Source organism: Chenopodium album, chromosome 4 (genome assembly GCF_948465745.1).
Source record: "Chenopodium album chromosome 4, dcCheAlbu1.1, whole genome shotgun sequence".
Classification (NCBI taxonomy): domain Eukaryota; kingdom Viridiplantae; phylum Streptophyta; class Magnoliopsida; order Caryophyllales; family Amaranthaceae; genus Chenopodium; species Chenopodium album.
The window spans coordinates 7,482,964-7,499,973 of record NC_137837.1 but is presented as its reverse complement, the minus strand read 5'-3'; the positions used below and the strand labels follow the sequence as shown (position 1 = coordinate 7,499,973).

The 17,010-nt window shown below is 36.2% G+C and overlaps 1 protein-coding gene across 2 annotated transcripts; it reads left to right on the top strand.

The window, feature by feature from the left end:
• Window positions 1–9,215: 9,215 nt before the first annotated feature.
• On the top strand, window positions 9,216–15,086 carry LOC145628787 (uncharacterized). 2 transcript variants are annotated; one of them, XM_081681190.1, is made up of 8 exons: window positions 9,216–9,386; window positions 11,784–11,865; window positions 11,994–12,061; window positions 12,155–12,252; window positions 12,640–12,776; window positions 12,911–12,978; window positions 13,566–13,629; window positions 14,783–15,086. In XM_081681190.1, the coding sequence occupies exons 1-8, from the start codon at window positions 9,376–9,378 to the stop codon at window positions 14,798–14,800; spliced, it is 546 nt and encodes a 181-aa protein (XP_081537316.1). In that variant the 5' UTR covers window positions 9,216–9,375; the 3' UTR covers window positions 14,801–15,086. The 2 variants fall into 2 exon arrangements, with proteins under 2 accessions (XP_081537316.1, XP_081537317.1); XM_081681191.1 differs by lacking the exon at window positions 9,216–9,386 and having other exon boundaries at window positions 11,773–11,865.
• The last annotated feature ends 1,924 nt before the right edge of the window (window positions 15,087–17,010 follow it).

Sequence of the window (17,010 nt, the reverse complement as noted above, 5' to 3'; positions counted from 1 at the left end):
TCATTGGTCCCAACCCACCACCTGTTTCGTACGTGCAGCACGTCATCAATCAAAGATGGGTGTCTAGGGCACATGTCCGAGTTCATCGTACTGGGAATTTTTTTATATTCGAGTGTCTCAATCAAAATGATTTGGACGGACTCGTGAGACAATATACGACAACTTTCGAAGGCCGCCTTATTAATATAAGGCGTTATGATGTCAACCTCATTCCCCAACAAATTAACTTTTCAACCTCCAGAATATGGGTTCGAGTTTACGGTCTCCCTTTTCAGTTTTTAACTGAAGCTTGGGCAAGGCGTATCTTTTGTCATTTGGGTTATTTGGATCTATTAGAACCAATTACAAATGGCAGACTTCCAGAGAGAGCTGAACTGAGGGCGAGGCTGTTGATTGATGTATCACTGCCTCTCATACCAGGCTGCTACGTTCCGCTTTCAGACGGGCGTGTTATCTGGGTGTATTTCAGGTATGAGGGGGTCTTCCATTTTTGTAAGAGATGTGGGTGTGTGGGTCACAACTCAACTAATTGTCGTTTGAGAATTGATGTAGCCACAAGGCGTTTATCTCGACGTCTTGAGGCAGTGGAAAGGGATGGTCTAAGGGTATTACATGGACCCTTAGATTATCCCTATTATACTAATTATGTGCAAGGATTGCCTGATGTTTATAGGTACAGAAACATGGCTGTCAATCTAACAAGGTTGGAAGAACCCGAGGATATACCTTTGGCAGAGCAACAACAGTTTCAAGAAGCGTCTGACTCCGATTTTAACTCGGACAACAGCGATGATATGGTGTATTTCTCGGGATCGGATAGCTCGAGTGGAAGTGAGGTGGAGGATGGGAACGCTAGGGAAGCACGGATTGGTGGTGCAGCGCTGCGGTTGTCCCCTGGAGGGAGATTGGGACTACATCAAGACCCCTATGCTTCTTACACAATGACAAATTTAAACACACCTGCTTCACCCCTCCAACTAGGACTCGGTTCGAACCCAGCTCCAAACACAAACCAAATTCAAATTCCTACCTTGAACCAAACCAACCAGCCGCAACTGAGTCGTGGTTTCAGACCCTATGGCGCTTTTAGAAGGGATCCAATAAGCTCGTATTACTCTCCCATCGAAAATTTAAACCCACCTCCACTACCCAGTTTTGGATCCTCGACCTTTGAGATGGGGGAATCGTCGGCGGCGGCGGTAGAAAGGGAGGAAGGAAAAGCAACACCGCGCACCTTGTTCCAGGTCCTTGGTATCAATAACTGGGCTAGAAATTCAGAAATTCTGGATGGTCAGAGATCGGGTCTGTTTCAGGATATTACAGAGCAAGGTTTCTCGGCGGATAACGGCGGCGAAAATACAGGGGGGTTCACCGCCATAATGCTGCCGGAGCCTCTACCTATAGTAAATAATCAAGCTTTTGATGAATTTTTGGATGCTAACCATCTGAACTTTGTTGAGGCAGGGAGGCGTTTTGTGCAATCCCTGACTAACTCTCGAGTTGGGAGGCCGTATCAGGGGGCTAGGGCTCGTTATGTACCTGATTGCCCAAATTCCTTTGGGAGTGAGTTCATGAATTTGCCTTTAACTGAGTTTGATCCACCAAATTCGTCGGCTTCGCAGACAGGGATAGATGAGTTAATAAACCAGCTTCAATCTGACATGAGTAATTGGGGAAGGAAAAGGCAGAGAACGGTGGAAGACACTCCACTTAGATCGTGTGATGATGATAATGTGCGTGCAAGCTCTTATGATTTGGGCTGGGTCGAGAAGAAGAGATTGAAAACTCTTAATAGATGGGCTGAGAAGGGAGGCTTTAGTATTTGGCCCCGAGAAAAGAACAATGTTTTTGAGTTCCGATCAAAGGCTCTATCGGACGTCGACACTGCTCGACTGTGGGGTGTGAGTCCGAGTGATTCTCTTACTCGTCGAGTGGGGAAAAAAATGGGCTGCTACTAGTTCTTCAAGTTCGTCGGGCCCAACAAAGAAACAGAAGAGTGGGGATGAGGTTACTTCAAGAATATTTTCAGATTTGGATGAGTTTGACTTTGAGGTTCAACAGATACTTGCTGATTCAATAATGGAGATTACGGATGGTGAGGCGGCTGCGCCGGATCAGCCCTCGAGGGATTTATGAAATTCATCTCGTGGAATTGTAGGGGGCTAAATGACCCACTAACCCCTACTTATCCTTATTTAGTGTGGTTGATTACTAGTAAATTGCCTACTTTTATTTTCTTGTCGGAAACTAAGATGTCTTTTAGTGATGTTAGTAGTCTTGTAGCTAAGTTCTCCCCAAAATTTTCTTGTGGGGTGGACTCGGTCGGTAGTAAGGGGGGTTTAGCCTTGTTTGGGTGGTATCAAGGGGATGTTACTTGTATTGTCTCCTCTCAAAACTTTATCTTTTGTAAGTTCGTTGAAGCTAATGGAAGTAGTAGGAACGTTTTGTTTTTGTACGGTGCGTCTAAAGTAGAAGATAGAAATAGTGTTTGGGATGATGTTTCTTTACTACTTTCTTTAACCCCTAATTGCTTGATTATTGGGGATATTAATCAAATAGAGAGTCTAAGTGATAAACTTGGGGGGTCTCTACGGATAAAGGGTTTGGATGATTTTGTAGATTGGCGTTTGCAAAATGGGCTTTGGGAGGTACCTTTTTCAGGGCCTAGATACACATGGTCAAATAAACGGCAAGGGGATCAACTAATCATGGAAAGATTGGATAGAGCATATACAACTCAGGAATGGTTTCAAGATTTTCCGGAGGGGAGAGTGTCTCATGAGCCAATCATGGCTTCTGACCATGCTGCTATTTTGTATGACACAACATCAATGGTTATTCAATCAAATAGACCCTACCAATTAGAAACATGGTGTCTATCCTTACCAGAAGTGATTCTTATGATTGAGGAAGCTTTTGATATGCCATGGGAGGGGTCAGACATGTTCCGATTTGCACAGCGGATGAAGTGGTTGAGAAATAAGTTGCAGCGGTGGTGCTTACATAATAATAAAATGTGGGGTGTAAATTGGAGAGAAAATTCTCTGGTTCTGGCGGCCCATAGTGCTAATATTAGCACGGTTCAACATGGTTCGGATTTTGTGACTATGGTAAATGAGACCTTAGATCGGGCCAAGTTGGGATTCACTTACTGGCAACAAAGGATGAAAGAGAAATGGATACAGTGTGGTGATATGCCGTCTTCCATGATGTTCAATAGGGTCAAACAGAGGAAAAATAGAAGGGAAATTCTTACTCTCCGCGATAATAACGATGAATGGATACCAGGACAGAAGGAAATTCAATCACTCATTAAGGCCTCTTTGTGGGAGGTGTTTCACCCAGCTATTGTAGATCCGGAGGGGATAGGTGAAAGGATTGATTTGGCCCTTCGGGAGCTTGATATTCCCCGGATGGAGGAATCAGAGAGTATACGGCTAATTAAGCCTTTCACGGGTCACGAGATAAGGAAGGCGATGTTCTCCATCCATAGGTCAAAGTCCCCAGGACCAGATGGTTTTATTGCAGAATTTTTCCAACGACATTGGGAGACGGCGGGGGCAACAGTGATTAAGGCGGTCCAATCCTTTTTTAACACCGGTTACTTATTAAAGGAATTTAATTCCTCGATACTAGTCATGATTCCTAAAGTGGAAGTTCCAGAGGTTGCTGCTCACTTTAGGCCGATTAGCTTATGCAATACGGTCTATAAATGCATAGCAAAGTGCATGGTGAACATAATGAAGAGTCTCCTTCTAAACCTCATTTCAGAGTCGCAACATGCTTTTATCCCGGGAAGGTATATGGAGGATAATATTCTGTTAAGTCATGAGTTGGTTCACTTCATCAATACTAATAAAGGGGACTCGTATAAAGCGGCTATAAAGATAGATATGTCAAAGGCGTACGATAGAGTTAACTGGATTTTTCTACTAAAAGCCTTACAGGCTTATGGTTTCCCGCCAAAGTGGGTGCATTGGATCTCTCAGTGTGTGTCGACTGTATCGTACAGAACTTTGGTAAATGGGCAAGTCTCAGAGTTATTCAAGCCTATCTGTGGCTTAAGACAGGGGGATCCTCTGTCTCCCTATTTGTTCTTATTCTGCATGGATGTGTTTTCAAGGATGTTGACGATGGGGGGAAATCTAGGGCAAATTAAGGGTCTCAAAGTTACTAGGCGGTCGCCTGCTATCTCACATTTATTTTTTGCTGACGATGCTATGATTTTTTTACAGGTTACAGAGGACTCATGTAAAAACCTAATGAATATTATTGACAGGTTTGGTGATATCTCAGGACAGCGTTTAAACATTGGCAAATCCTTTGTGAAATTCAGCAAATTGGTGCCGGTGCACAAAGCAGAGGAGTTTAAGAGGATTCTAAAGTTTGGCCAGGTTCAGAATTTGGGGATCCATCTAGGGGCTCCAATTGATCTTGCTCGAGGGAAAAAGGACTCTTTCCAGTTTTTAGTGGATAAAGTGGTACAGAGGATTACGAGTTGGGGCACGATGAGGATGTCTCAATCAACAAAACTAATTTTGATCAACTCGGTTTTGATAAGCATTTCCTCTCATGTTATGAAATGTTTCAAGCTTCCAGGGTCAATAGTTAATAAAATTGACTCTTATTTCACGGTTCTTTTGGGCAAGGAATGGAGAGAAGGGTATGCATTGGATTGGGAAGGACACCTTACATCTTCCGAAGGGAATGGGAGGGCTTGGTATACGGGCGACGACGAATTTGAATGATGCTCTTCTCTTTAGACAAGTGGCTAGGATGCACTGTAATCCTCAACTTTTGATAGCTCGGTCTTATTCATCGGTGCATGCTTGCACAATGTGTGATGGAAGGGCATCGACCGCAATACGGGCTAATGCTTCCTGGGGAAGAAGGGGTCTCCATAATGTGGCAAACAAGTTGGTGTCTGGCTTTGCCTGGAAAGTTGGAAATGGTGAAAAGATAAACTATGCCAGTATGAGATGGATGAATGGTGAGGTGCCTGTCCTTAAGTCTAATCAGGTGCTTAGTGGGATAGGCGTAGGGAAGGTAAAAGATTTACTGACCATTTCCCATGAAAGAAGATGGGATGCTGGGGCAATTAGGCAAAAGTTTGAATGGGATTCGGCACGACAGATTTTAGAAATGGAGATTCCTTCTACAAACAAGGATGACTTTTTATATTGGAAAGGTCATAAATCTGGGGTCTATACGGTCAAGACAGGCTACGCGTTCTTATGTCAACAGAATCGAGAGATAACTAATGGTATGAGGGAGGATACTTTCTTCAAGCTGATTTGGAAGCTGAGGATCCACCCTAAATGGAGCATGTTCCTGTGGAAGCTGATTTTAAATGGGTTAGCTGTTAAAGCAAATTTACATCGTAGAGGGATTCCAGTAGAGGATAGTTGTGGGGTTTGTGAGGACAATGTGGAAGATTTGCAACACCTTTTTCGTTTATGCTCTCTGGCTAGGTATGCTTGGCTTAATTGCCCATTGCATATCAGCTCTGAAATTGATGGGTCTACTCCGTTGCGACAATGGATCCAGAGATATATCCTGCTGTTCTATAGCGAGGATGGGATTGATAGTGATCGTGTCACTACCTTTATAAGTGTGTTATGGGGTCTGTGGACGGCTAGAAATGGAAGAGTGTTCAGGTATGAAAATGATCATATTCCGGCGCTTGAATGACATTTGGAGAAGGGCAATAAGGATTTATCTATTTTCTTGAAGCCGGATGTGAGAAGTTTGGGTGTGATACAGGAGATGGAGGCCATTGGGGGACCTCCGCCAGGTTTCCAGAGAGTGCGTATAGGTAGCGCAATTGAAGAGCCAATCAACGATTTTGACAACAACAGGGAAGTCACAGTCATGTGCGATGGGTCGTGGCATAAGCAGTCGGGGAATGGTGGTTATGGTTGGGCTTTTGCTCTTCCAGGTAAGGATTTTGAGGCTGGAGGGGGAGGCTTTTGCAAGGCAAGTTCGGCACTACATACAGAGCTTATGGCTTGTCTAGAAGGGATCCGATGGGCGTTTGGTAAAGGCTTCAGGAGAATTTGGGTTTATACAGATTCAAGCGAGGTTGGGAATTTAATTCAGAATCCGCAATGTGCTGATATGAGGTACTACTGGACTATCCAGGAGCTCCGCCAACAGGGGGAGCAATTACTAAGCGGTATGATTTGGAAGGTTAGCAGGGATCAAGTCCGACAGGCACATGTCTTGGCAAATGAGTGCAGGACCAATTTAAGTAGCTTTAGTGTTGTTTAATTTTCCTTTTTCATTTCAGTTTGCTTTTGTCAAAAAAAAAAAAAAAAAAAAAATTGTTAATATAAACGTTTCACATCTTAATCTTTTAGTGTCAATTTATTGATTTAGTAGTAGACTGGTGGCATCTTTCCAATCTCGTATCCTTGAGGTCTGATCTAGGGATCAAACCTCATGAGACTCGATCATTTAAGGGATTTCCCTTATCCCCTCCCCCCCCCCCCCCTCAAACACCCCCCCCCCCCTCAAACATAATCAACAAATATGATTAGTACAAGCTAGCTTCACAATACTACTACATATCCCAAACTCTATCTCTTTATAGAAAATTGACACTAAAAGATTAAGATGTGAACTATATATATATATATATATATATATATATATATATATATATATATATATATATATATATATATATATATATATATATATATATATATATATATATATTAACCATTTTATACAAATCATACAATCACTAATTCAAAGTCAACTTCACACAGTATTTACATAATATATTAGCATTTTCTATGATTACATTTTTATTTGCTGATAACTATAGTTAATTATATAGAGTAGAAATGACCAAACTCATTTAATTTATCCAAATATATTCTCCGTATATCCACAAAATTGAACATAATTTATCAATTCCATCTCATAGAATTAAAGCCAAATCATGCCTACCCTAATACTGTGTATATATGTATGTCTCTAATATAAAATGCCTAAAAAATTATGATGGGTTAGACTGATTAGTCCCTAGTTATTGGGGACTCCAAGTCTCCAAGGGTTTAAAAAAACAAAAAATGGTTCACATCTTCATCTTTTATAGTCAAATTTTTAATTAGTAAATTACATAGTATTGTGAAGCTAGCTAGCTTAATATAGTAATATTCTTCACTCATTTTTACCAATTCCGAGGAAATTTTCCTCCAAAAAAAAAAAAAAAAAAAAATAAAAAAATTTATCTTAGAAAAAAAATAAGAATGTCGTTGTAGGATCTAACCAAATAGATATTTCTTTTAATTATAGTAATAATAATAATAAACTCCAATGTTTGTGACTTTCCCTCAACAACAGGAAGGAAAAAAAAAAAAAAAGACCTCCAATATAACTAGCTCCCAAAAATAATTAAATATAAGAAGATCATTAATACAAGCTTCACAAATCACAAAACTCATCAATCTCTTCATTTAGGGAAAATAAATACAGATGATTGATGTGAGTCATTACATTTTAATTATTTCAGGCTAGAAGCAAAGCATTTTAATATTGCAATCACTAATTTTAAAGTCAACGTACGTAATACGTAGTATATGGTATGTTAGCCAAAATGGTTACACTTTTATTTGTTAAAAAAACCTAGATAGCTAGGGTAAATATCCGGGTGCGATCAAACTAAGGCCCTGTTCACTTCAGCTTAATTTCAGTTCAGTTCAGTTCAACTTCAATCAGTTCAGTTCCAATCAATTCAGTTCAGCTCCTAATTTCCTTCTCTCATAAAATATTCATTTCAGCTCTATTCAGTTTAGTTCAGTTCAGTTCAGCTCCAATAAATTAAGTAAATGTGAACAAACTCTAACTTTTTTATTAATTAAAAAATGTACTTCCTTGTTTTTTTTTGTTATTTTTTTATTTTGCAAAACAATCTTTAGGCACACACTTTTAGGAGGTGAATGGACAAATCTATCAAATATAACATAAACATTGGAAACAACTATTGTCAAAAAAAAAAAAAAAAGGGGGACAACAGGGTAATAAATGATTATGTACTTGTATATAAATTATTTTTGATCAATTTGTTTGTTTACATTAATTAATCAATCTATTTCTCAAAGTGTGTTACGAATAAAAGAAAATGAAGGAAGTAATATGTACAACGTGGAACCTAATGTATCATCAATTCGATCTCATTAGAGTCAATAGCCAAATCATGCCTAATATATTTTGTATGTCCTTATATAAAATGCCTATTATAAGATTATGATGGTTTAAACTAGACATAATAGTCCTTGATTATTAGTAACTTAAGAATTTTGCTCATTTTACTATGATTGTTGTTATGATACAATATGTTGTTGATGGTTTCCTTGTGGACTTACTATGCAAAAACTTAAAAAGTAATCTTTATTGATGAATATAAAGAGGAATTGTTAATCTAAACACCTTTACATCAAGGATCGATCTGAAATGAATGAAGAAACGTTTAAAGAGTTTAGGGGTGAACTATATATTCTAACAGTGAAAGAATTAGTCAATAAAGTCAACCAAATTCAATAAACTTCTAAAGCCGCATTTTGATCATGCAATATGCACAGTTTAATTTAGGTATTGCGATTGGCAACTGAATTGAATCCTCTAATAAATAATTGATTCAATCATGAATAAACTATACCTACTAAATCATACTGTTCATAAAATTTTTTATGAATTTTGATAGAATTGTGATTTAAAAATATTCATGATTTTTCATAAGATCATGATGTAAAATTATTTGTGATTTTTGCATAAGAGAATTAGAGAATGCTCAATTGCTTTTAATCCTTGAGCCTGCGATGGACATGTGCAATATCGCCATAAAGAACGATTAGACACAACACGAAAATGGCCTTGACTTAGCATACACTCGTAACAAGCCCCACACGACACAATAGGCACACGCAATGCCGACCATGAGTCATGCATGTATATCGTTTTCAAAATTCGATACAAATGTGACACAACCATGACGAGCCGTCTATATTAACCCTTTATAATTGACTAAATTAACAATAATTTAAAAATTATTAAGAAGACCCAATTACATAGTCCGTATATTGGCCTTAGTACAGTATGACACTTTAATTTTTTTGGTTCGTTTGGACACGACCTACTTGAACACGAGGCACGTTGGCAACGGCACGACCGATCTTTACTTAAAAAACTCCGTAAAGTAGTAGAGCTGCTTGGTAGACACGCACAGCAACTCCAGAAGAACACTCAGTCTCACCTCTCCCTCTCCTTTTGCACCAGTTGCTGTTTCTCGCAATCACAGTCTCAATTAATCGGAGATTCCTCTGCAACACCTAAGTTTTTCATCTTCTCTCTCATCCGCAATCTCAAATGTTCAAAAAGTACTTTCTCTCTCCTCCTCCTTAATTTGTTTTATTATATTGCGCGTTTAATCTTTCTAGGTTTAAAGCCGCAATTAATTTCTTAATTATTCATATCTCTGATTTATATGTGATGTGATTTGGTTGATGATTAATTCGTCTTTGTTGCAATAGTTGTTTTGATTTTGTGCAGTGGAAATATAAGTTCTTTCTGGTTTTTTGTTTTTTAATTTTAATTGTATAGAAATTGTTAATTTATGAAACCTAAATTCAATTGGGGGTTTTGCAATTATTATTGATTTGGTTTTGAGGAGGAAATTCATGATTATTGGATAATTTTTTGCTAGGTGAATTGATGTGGCTTTGAGGTTGGAATTGCGAAAACCGAATATAGTCAAATACTAGTGTTATTGAGAGTGATAAAAACTAATCACTCATTGCTGTGTCATTGATTTATAATTCTGCCGAAATAGTATAATCATGGAAGTCGATCGATGAAGAGGGTTTTAAAAGCCTGGTACTTTAGATGGATGAGCTTTCTATAGAGGCCTAGAGGGTGTGTTCTATTACCATATTTTCACTTATTTGAACGTATCTAATCTTATTTGAACTTATTAGACCTTATTAAAAATATTTTAATTATAATTTGAACTTGAGTATCCCTTATCAACCCTTATAAATAAGGTAAATAAAATAGTAATGTAAGTTTTCAATAGTTTTATGAGTTTATTGGGAGTCGGAAGTTTTATGAGTTTATTGGGAGTCCGAAGCTCTTATTCCGTATGGGTTCTTTACACTAATTTCTTTTGAAATAATTAAGGTTGTTTATCACTTTATCTGGGGCAGGGTGTTGACTTGAGAATGTTGTGGTAATGCTTTTTCATGAATTTCTCCTCTTCTCTGGATAATTTATTTTGGCAATGCCATGTTCCTCTGTAGAACAGTAGCAAAGTAAGAAAATGTATTAGCCATTTCCTAGCCATTTGCGCCTTTGCTACAACAAGTTTGAACATAGGCTGATTCATCAATCAGTTCCTATTGGCATCGAATTTGAAATAGACTTAGAATTAGGTGCGAACAGCCACTTATATTTCACAAAGCAGTTTCTAGCTCATTTGGTGAGTCCAACCAATAAATCTGGAAGTAGTTTCTACAAGTGTACTTTAGAGGCTATAATTGAACATTAACTAGGTGATTCACTGCCCAGAACTTTCTGTTCTAATAATTATGTTTTAAATGAAAGTTACGTATAGAGCGAGTTCACATTTTATTTTGCTAACTTTGGGATAACGAAAGTTGGGCATAGTAGAGAGTATTTATATGCATATCTGCATGATTAAAAGATGATGTAGTGAGGTTCATTGTATATATTACTTGAAACTAGGACACCACTAAACCTGTCAAGACATAGGCATATATCTAAGTCTAAATTTGGAAGAAAAGTTTCATTTTCCACTCCAAATTGAAGTGTGAATTCTCCGCACCCATGTCAAGGTGTTTCCATGGATTATTGAGTTGAAATGAAGATATTCTGTAACACAGCTTATGCCTTTGTGGTCTATTGAACAGGACTCAAAATGTAATTACGTTCTGAATGTTGTAAAATACAATTGTATGCATATTTGCATGATAAATAATGAAGAAAATTAGGTCTATGCAAGGTTTAAATGTAATTATTGAGACAGGTTTGAGCTGTTCAGAACTTTGTAATAATGTTATGCATAAGCAAGATAATTAATAGAAATGTTTTAGTTTGTGGTCCACAGCTGGAATTTTATTGAAATGATAGTCATATCTCTCCCATTGACATATCACATTCAGTGTTTATTTTCCACAATTATAACCCTTTGCACCATAAAATCGTAGTTGTAGCATAGCCACAAGCCCACAAGAAGATAATGTACTATAAACTGGGCTAGCTGGCAATCGCTCTAGTTGACCATGCTGACTATAGAGACCATTTCATGTGATGGTGGAGATTGCGAGCTACTCCATACTAAACTTTGTCAGATATATTATAGGGATGAACAAGATATAATTATCTTCTCGTTGCTTGAACGTTGATCTAAAATGATCCTTCTGCTTGATCAAATTTTAATTCCTACCTTTGGTGTGGCGTAAACTTAACGATAACTTAGGCTAGTATGAACACGGATGACAATTAATATATTATTACAATTTTTCCTGTATATTAGAGGTCGGACATTAATTATTGACCAGCATAAAGTATACAGTAATATGTTATCAGTTTTTGTTTAAGCAAATGAATTCCAGGGCTGGTTCATACAAAAAATCTTGGTGATGTTCACTGAAGACATACATGAATCAGCTTGATTTTTGCATAGTGGTGTATCAATACCTTCTCTTATTATTTGGCTCTCAAATTTGGTAAATGACCTCTACCTTTATGTTTATCAGGTTCACTTCTGAAGATGTCTCAGCCCAAAATCAAGTCAAGGCATCTGTGCAAAGGAGAATTCGTCAAAGTATAGCTGAAGAGGTTGGTGCAAAGCTCCTGCTGTATTTAATAAAAATCCCTGTGATAAGGATGTTCAGTCCATGGAACTCAAGAACACCAATTGCCTCATTTACTTTTAGTGTAACTGATATTGCTCTCTTTTTTGACAGTATCCTGGACTTGAACCGGTTTTGGAAGATTTGCTGCCAAAGAAGTCACCCCTTGTAGTTGTGAAATGGTTCTGATGTTCTTGTCCTTCTCTGTTGCTCATTTCTGTTTAGCTTGCTTTGTTATTTTCTTATCTGACTATATTCTTTTGCTTTTTTTGCAGTCAGAATCATTTAAATCTTGTTGTAGTCAATAATGTCCCATTGTTCTTCAATATCCGTGATGGACCTTATATGCCAACTCTACGACTTCTTCATCAATGTAAGCTTGGGTTTAGAAATTTGCTTTATATTGTGAAGTTTAAATCTTAACATTCATGTTTGTAGTCTATGTGACATGTTTCCATTTTGTTTCCATTTTACTATTTTCTTGTCTTGTCAAAAATTACTTTAATTGGCCCCTATCTCTACTTGGGGTTAACCGTAGGTATATGTGGTTTGAATAATTGAATGTATATACCATACCAGGATTTCTCTCTCTCTCTCTCTCTTTTTTTTTTTTTTTTTTTTCCCTTTTACATTTCTATATGCGTTGGTGCTGATTAGCTCGAGAAAGTCCCTCTGAATTTTGGGTCATTTGTGTAGGTAAGACGTTTTAAATAATCAATCTTAAAGATTTTAATGGTTTGGCAATTTTATTCTGCTGCAGATCCTAATATAATGAAGAAGTTTCAAGTAGATAGGGGCGCTATTAAATTTGTTTTTTCTGGTGCTAATATCATGTGTCCTGGTCTTACGTCACCTGGTGGTGTGCTGGATGAAGAAGTTGGGAGCGAGAGGCCTGTGGTATGTCTCCTCATGCTTGAAATCCAGTAATGCACATTTAAGTGATTAATTCATGAAGGTCCATGCATTAGATAATATTTCAATATTGTATACTCCATCTTATGTGATTTTAATTCTTGAAATTAATATCTCAGGCCATAATGGCTGAAGGAAAGCAGCATGCTCTTGCTATTGGCTTCACAAAAATGTCTGCAAAAGATATGTAAGTTTCATCCTATGATCATTTCATAGAGTACTGCTGGTTTGTGAAATTGTATGTTGGAAGTGGGGCTAAACAAAGTTATGACCATGTCATTGATTTCCAAGTTTTTATTGATATGGATGTTGTGATCCTAGATTTGATGTTCATAATTTAAACCAGTATCGGCACAACTTAGCAAAACTCTAATATCTTTGTGAGAGTTAAGTGTTTATGCTTTCTTTCTATGCATGTGATGATTTTCAATTTTTTGCTTCATTTTTCATTTTTATTTATTTTATTTATTTAATTTTTTCAATTTTTATTTTTTTTTTTATTTTTTTACTTTTTTTTTTTACTTTTTTATTATTATTTTTTTTATCGTGTATTTAGTCTCCTCCAGGTAGGCAAGTGACAGCTAGTGTAAAATATTGTTGCATCCCATGACATGAGCCAAAATGATTGATTTAGTCTCCTTCTGTTGCTTTCTACTCGTATTTTATATTTTTGTGAGAGTTACGACATACGTTTTAAAAAAATAGTACATGGCATATAGCATCAGTATAATTTTCCCATATGCAACTTGCTTAGAGCTTACCTTCTTGATGCAGAAAAACTATCAACAAGGGCATTGGTGTAGACAACTTGCATTATCTCAATGATGGCCTATGGAAGGTATTCTACTTATGTCTTCCTCTGTCTCTCCCATCGCATGCTTTCTCTGAATGCAGATATCATCTCATTTTATAAGCTCTATCATCTGATACTTGCATCATAACCCATAATTATATACTGTACATAGCTTTAATTATTGTTGCTATAGAATGGTAAATTCCACTGGTTCAGTAATGTTATTTGGAGCTGAACTTGTATAGTTGCATGGGTTCATATGAACTTCATTTCCCCTTTTCAATGAGCGTCATTTGATTGGGGTGTTCTTTTTAATGAACTATCCTTCTCTCTTACCTACCATGTGTTCATGCCTCTGGCAGTCATTCATTAGAGTTTTTCGCAAAAAGGTAGTGTAATATGGGGAAAGTAAAATCTTAAAGTTTAACTGACTCTATTTGGGAAGTGATCATCATTATGGGATTTTACAGTAGAGATGCCTTATGTTTCATACAATCTTGCTCATACCTAGGGGTGTCCATAATTCGGATAAAAACCGAAATTCAATCCAATCCAAACCGAATTATCAATTCGGATCGGATCGGATTGAGATTATTTGAAAATTCGGATTTTCGGATTGGATCGGATCAACCCTAATTGGATCCAATCCAAACCGAAAACCGAATTGTAAAATTAAGCTTGTATAAATATGGATTTCTGTATATTTTGAAGTTTAACTCAAATACTTAATACTACATAAAATAAATTAGAGAGACTTTGTATTAATTAATTAATGACTTGATGTTGAACTGTGTATTTTAATCATGATTTTGAAGACTTTTATTTATAGTAAAGCTTTATTTTTATAATTGTATTAGGCGCTAAAAAAATAATGTATTATAATTCGGATTTTCGGATCGGATCCAAATAACCGAATTTTAATTCGGATTGGATCGGATTGGATCAAGAGAGAAATTCGGATCGGATCGGATTGGAAAATTGAAAACCGAAGTATATTTCGGATTGGATCGGATTTGGACTAAATCCAAACCGAAAACCGAACGGACACCCCTACTCATACCCCCCCCCCCCCCTCCCCTTTTCCTGCGCCTCTCCGTGCACACTTGAAATCCCATTCCCATGCATGAAATTCTTAAGGAGAAAGAACTACTGAAGTTGATATCAGATTTTAATTTAAATCGTTCTCATGTTTATGCAGATGGAGAGCTTAGATTGATGGTGTGAAAAGTGGCCAGCAATTCTAAAATCCATGCCTTGCTGTTCGCTTGGCATTTACCCTTTTCCCTTGCTTTTACGTTTGAGAGGATAAAATTTTCCATGATCTTGTTGCGGCATTTTGTCACGTGTAGTCCATTTGAATAGTTAGCTTCTGTTGCTCAAATCTGTATCCTATCACTAAATAATCGATGATGATAAGCAGATTAATTTATTTGTCTCTTTCTTACGGAATTTGAAACATCTATCAAGTGAATGCTATATACCCACAGTATCGGACTTGATATAGCATTTCTTTGTGAAAGCAATATGATGACTTACAGAAGAGTGTTCCACTGTCGAAGTTACTACATCTAATTGGGAGTTGCGAGCTCATGTTCATTATTCAATAGAGTAAACGCAAGGATATCCGTATGATCGCATCTCTTCTTCTAAGTTCTAACCTCCATGAGTCAATATATGGGGTAGATGTGGCCGTAGCCGATAGGCATGATGGGCAAACAAGACTTATCACTAACTATTGGGGAATCCTATACATGTCAAATTGTCAATTAAATCAAATACTACGTAAACACTTTCCTTTAGCAAAGTTGCAACAATGTTGCATGTTCCGTATTAGTTTTTCTTCGTAACCTCTTACACATCCTAGTTGAGAAGATAATTTGTCTAATTTATCTAATTGTAATTGAAAAAATAATTTGTTTAATTTATTTTGTATGATTAAATGATTAGGGTGAAGTAGCAAAAGTTATGCTCATAAAGAACAGCAAAAAATGAGGGTTTGGGTTTAGCCTATAATATGTGTTTCTAGGTCAAGTCTTAGACTAGCTAGAAAAAATCCGTTTTTTTTTTTTTTTTTTTTTTTTTCAAAATTGAGGGCAAGGTATTCTGTAGGAGCAAAACCTGACATTTTTAAACTGAAATTTAAGTTTAACCTGACATTTGATTTTATCTATCAGATTACTCATATAATCAAGTCCATATTTTTAATGTAAAAAGTTTTTATTCAATATAAATTGTAAGTATTCCAATAACATATATTCCATTTTTTTTAGTAATCTATAATAAACGAGGGACCCTAGTTAACAAGGCTGATACAAATTTTGTATATTAGTCTTTAAAAACAACGTTATGATTTTACTCTAAACTGTTATTTCAAGTAGTGATTTTAGAGCATCTCCAATAATACGCAAAAAAAACCTGTTTGCAAATTAAACAAAGTTGTGATTTTAGAGCCTCTCCAATGAAGTTGCGATTTTCGTTGCATGGTGTATATGATACACAAAAAGGGCCTGCTCTAAAACAGTGGTACGATTTTCATTGCTTGGTTTTGCAAAGAAATTTCATCCAAATTATGACATGTATATCTTGTCAAAAAAAAAAAAAAAAAAAAAAAAAAAAAATTAAAAAATGACATGTATATGACAAAATTTACTTTATTTATTTTTTCAAGCTATAATATGCGATTGCTCATCACAAAATATACTAAGTTAATGGAAATAGTGTTACGAATCACAAAATCAATAAAATGTACTAAAGCATGTAGTATACAAAAATAAGAATTCTATTCATTAACCGAAGACCCCTATTCATATAAAATAGGAATTTTAATAATAAATCGAAAACCCTGATTAATATAAAATACGAATTTTAATCATTAATCGAAAACCCTAAATCATTTCAATGCTATTCGTTACACAAGTCCACTAATAAATATCTAATTTAATTAGCAAATAATTCATCATATGCCTCTAACAATGATAAAAGAAGCAATCCAAGAATACAAGAGAAAAAAAATATATAAACAAAAATTAGGCAATACTTCGTATATTGATACACATAAAACTAAATAACATATTGTCCAAAAAGAAAAAAAAACTAAATAACAAAGTGTTACCATCTTTTAATATATGACAGATTAATTAAAGATTATGATATAAGTGTATGACAAATACATATACATGAATAGGAAGAACAATAGATGTAATTAATCCATACGACGAAGTGTGTATTCTCGTATTTCTTCTTGGATATATTTGTTGATTTGATTTGTAGAGTTGTTTTGTAGCTCTCTCGACGTCTTGATCTCTCTTCGCATCAAGAAAAGACACTACATTGTATGGATTAATTACATCTACCATTACTTTAACCCATATATCAAGGATATGCAATTTGCCATACATCGATATCGAAAATCTTTAGAGTTACAAA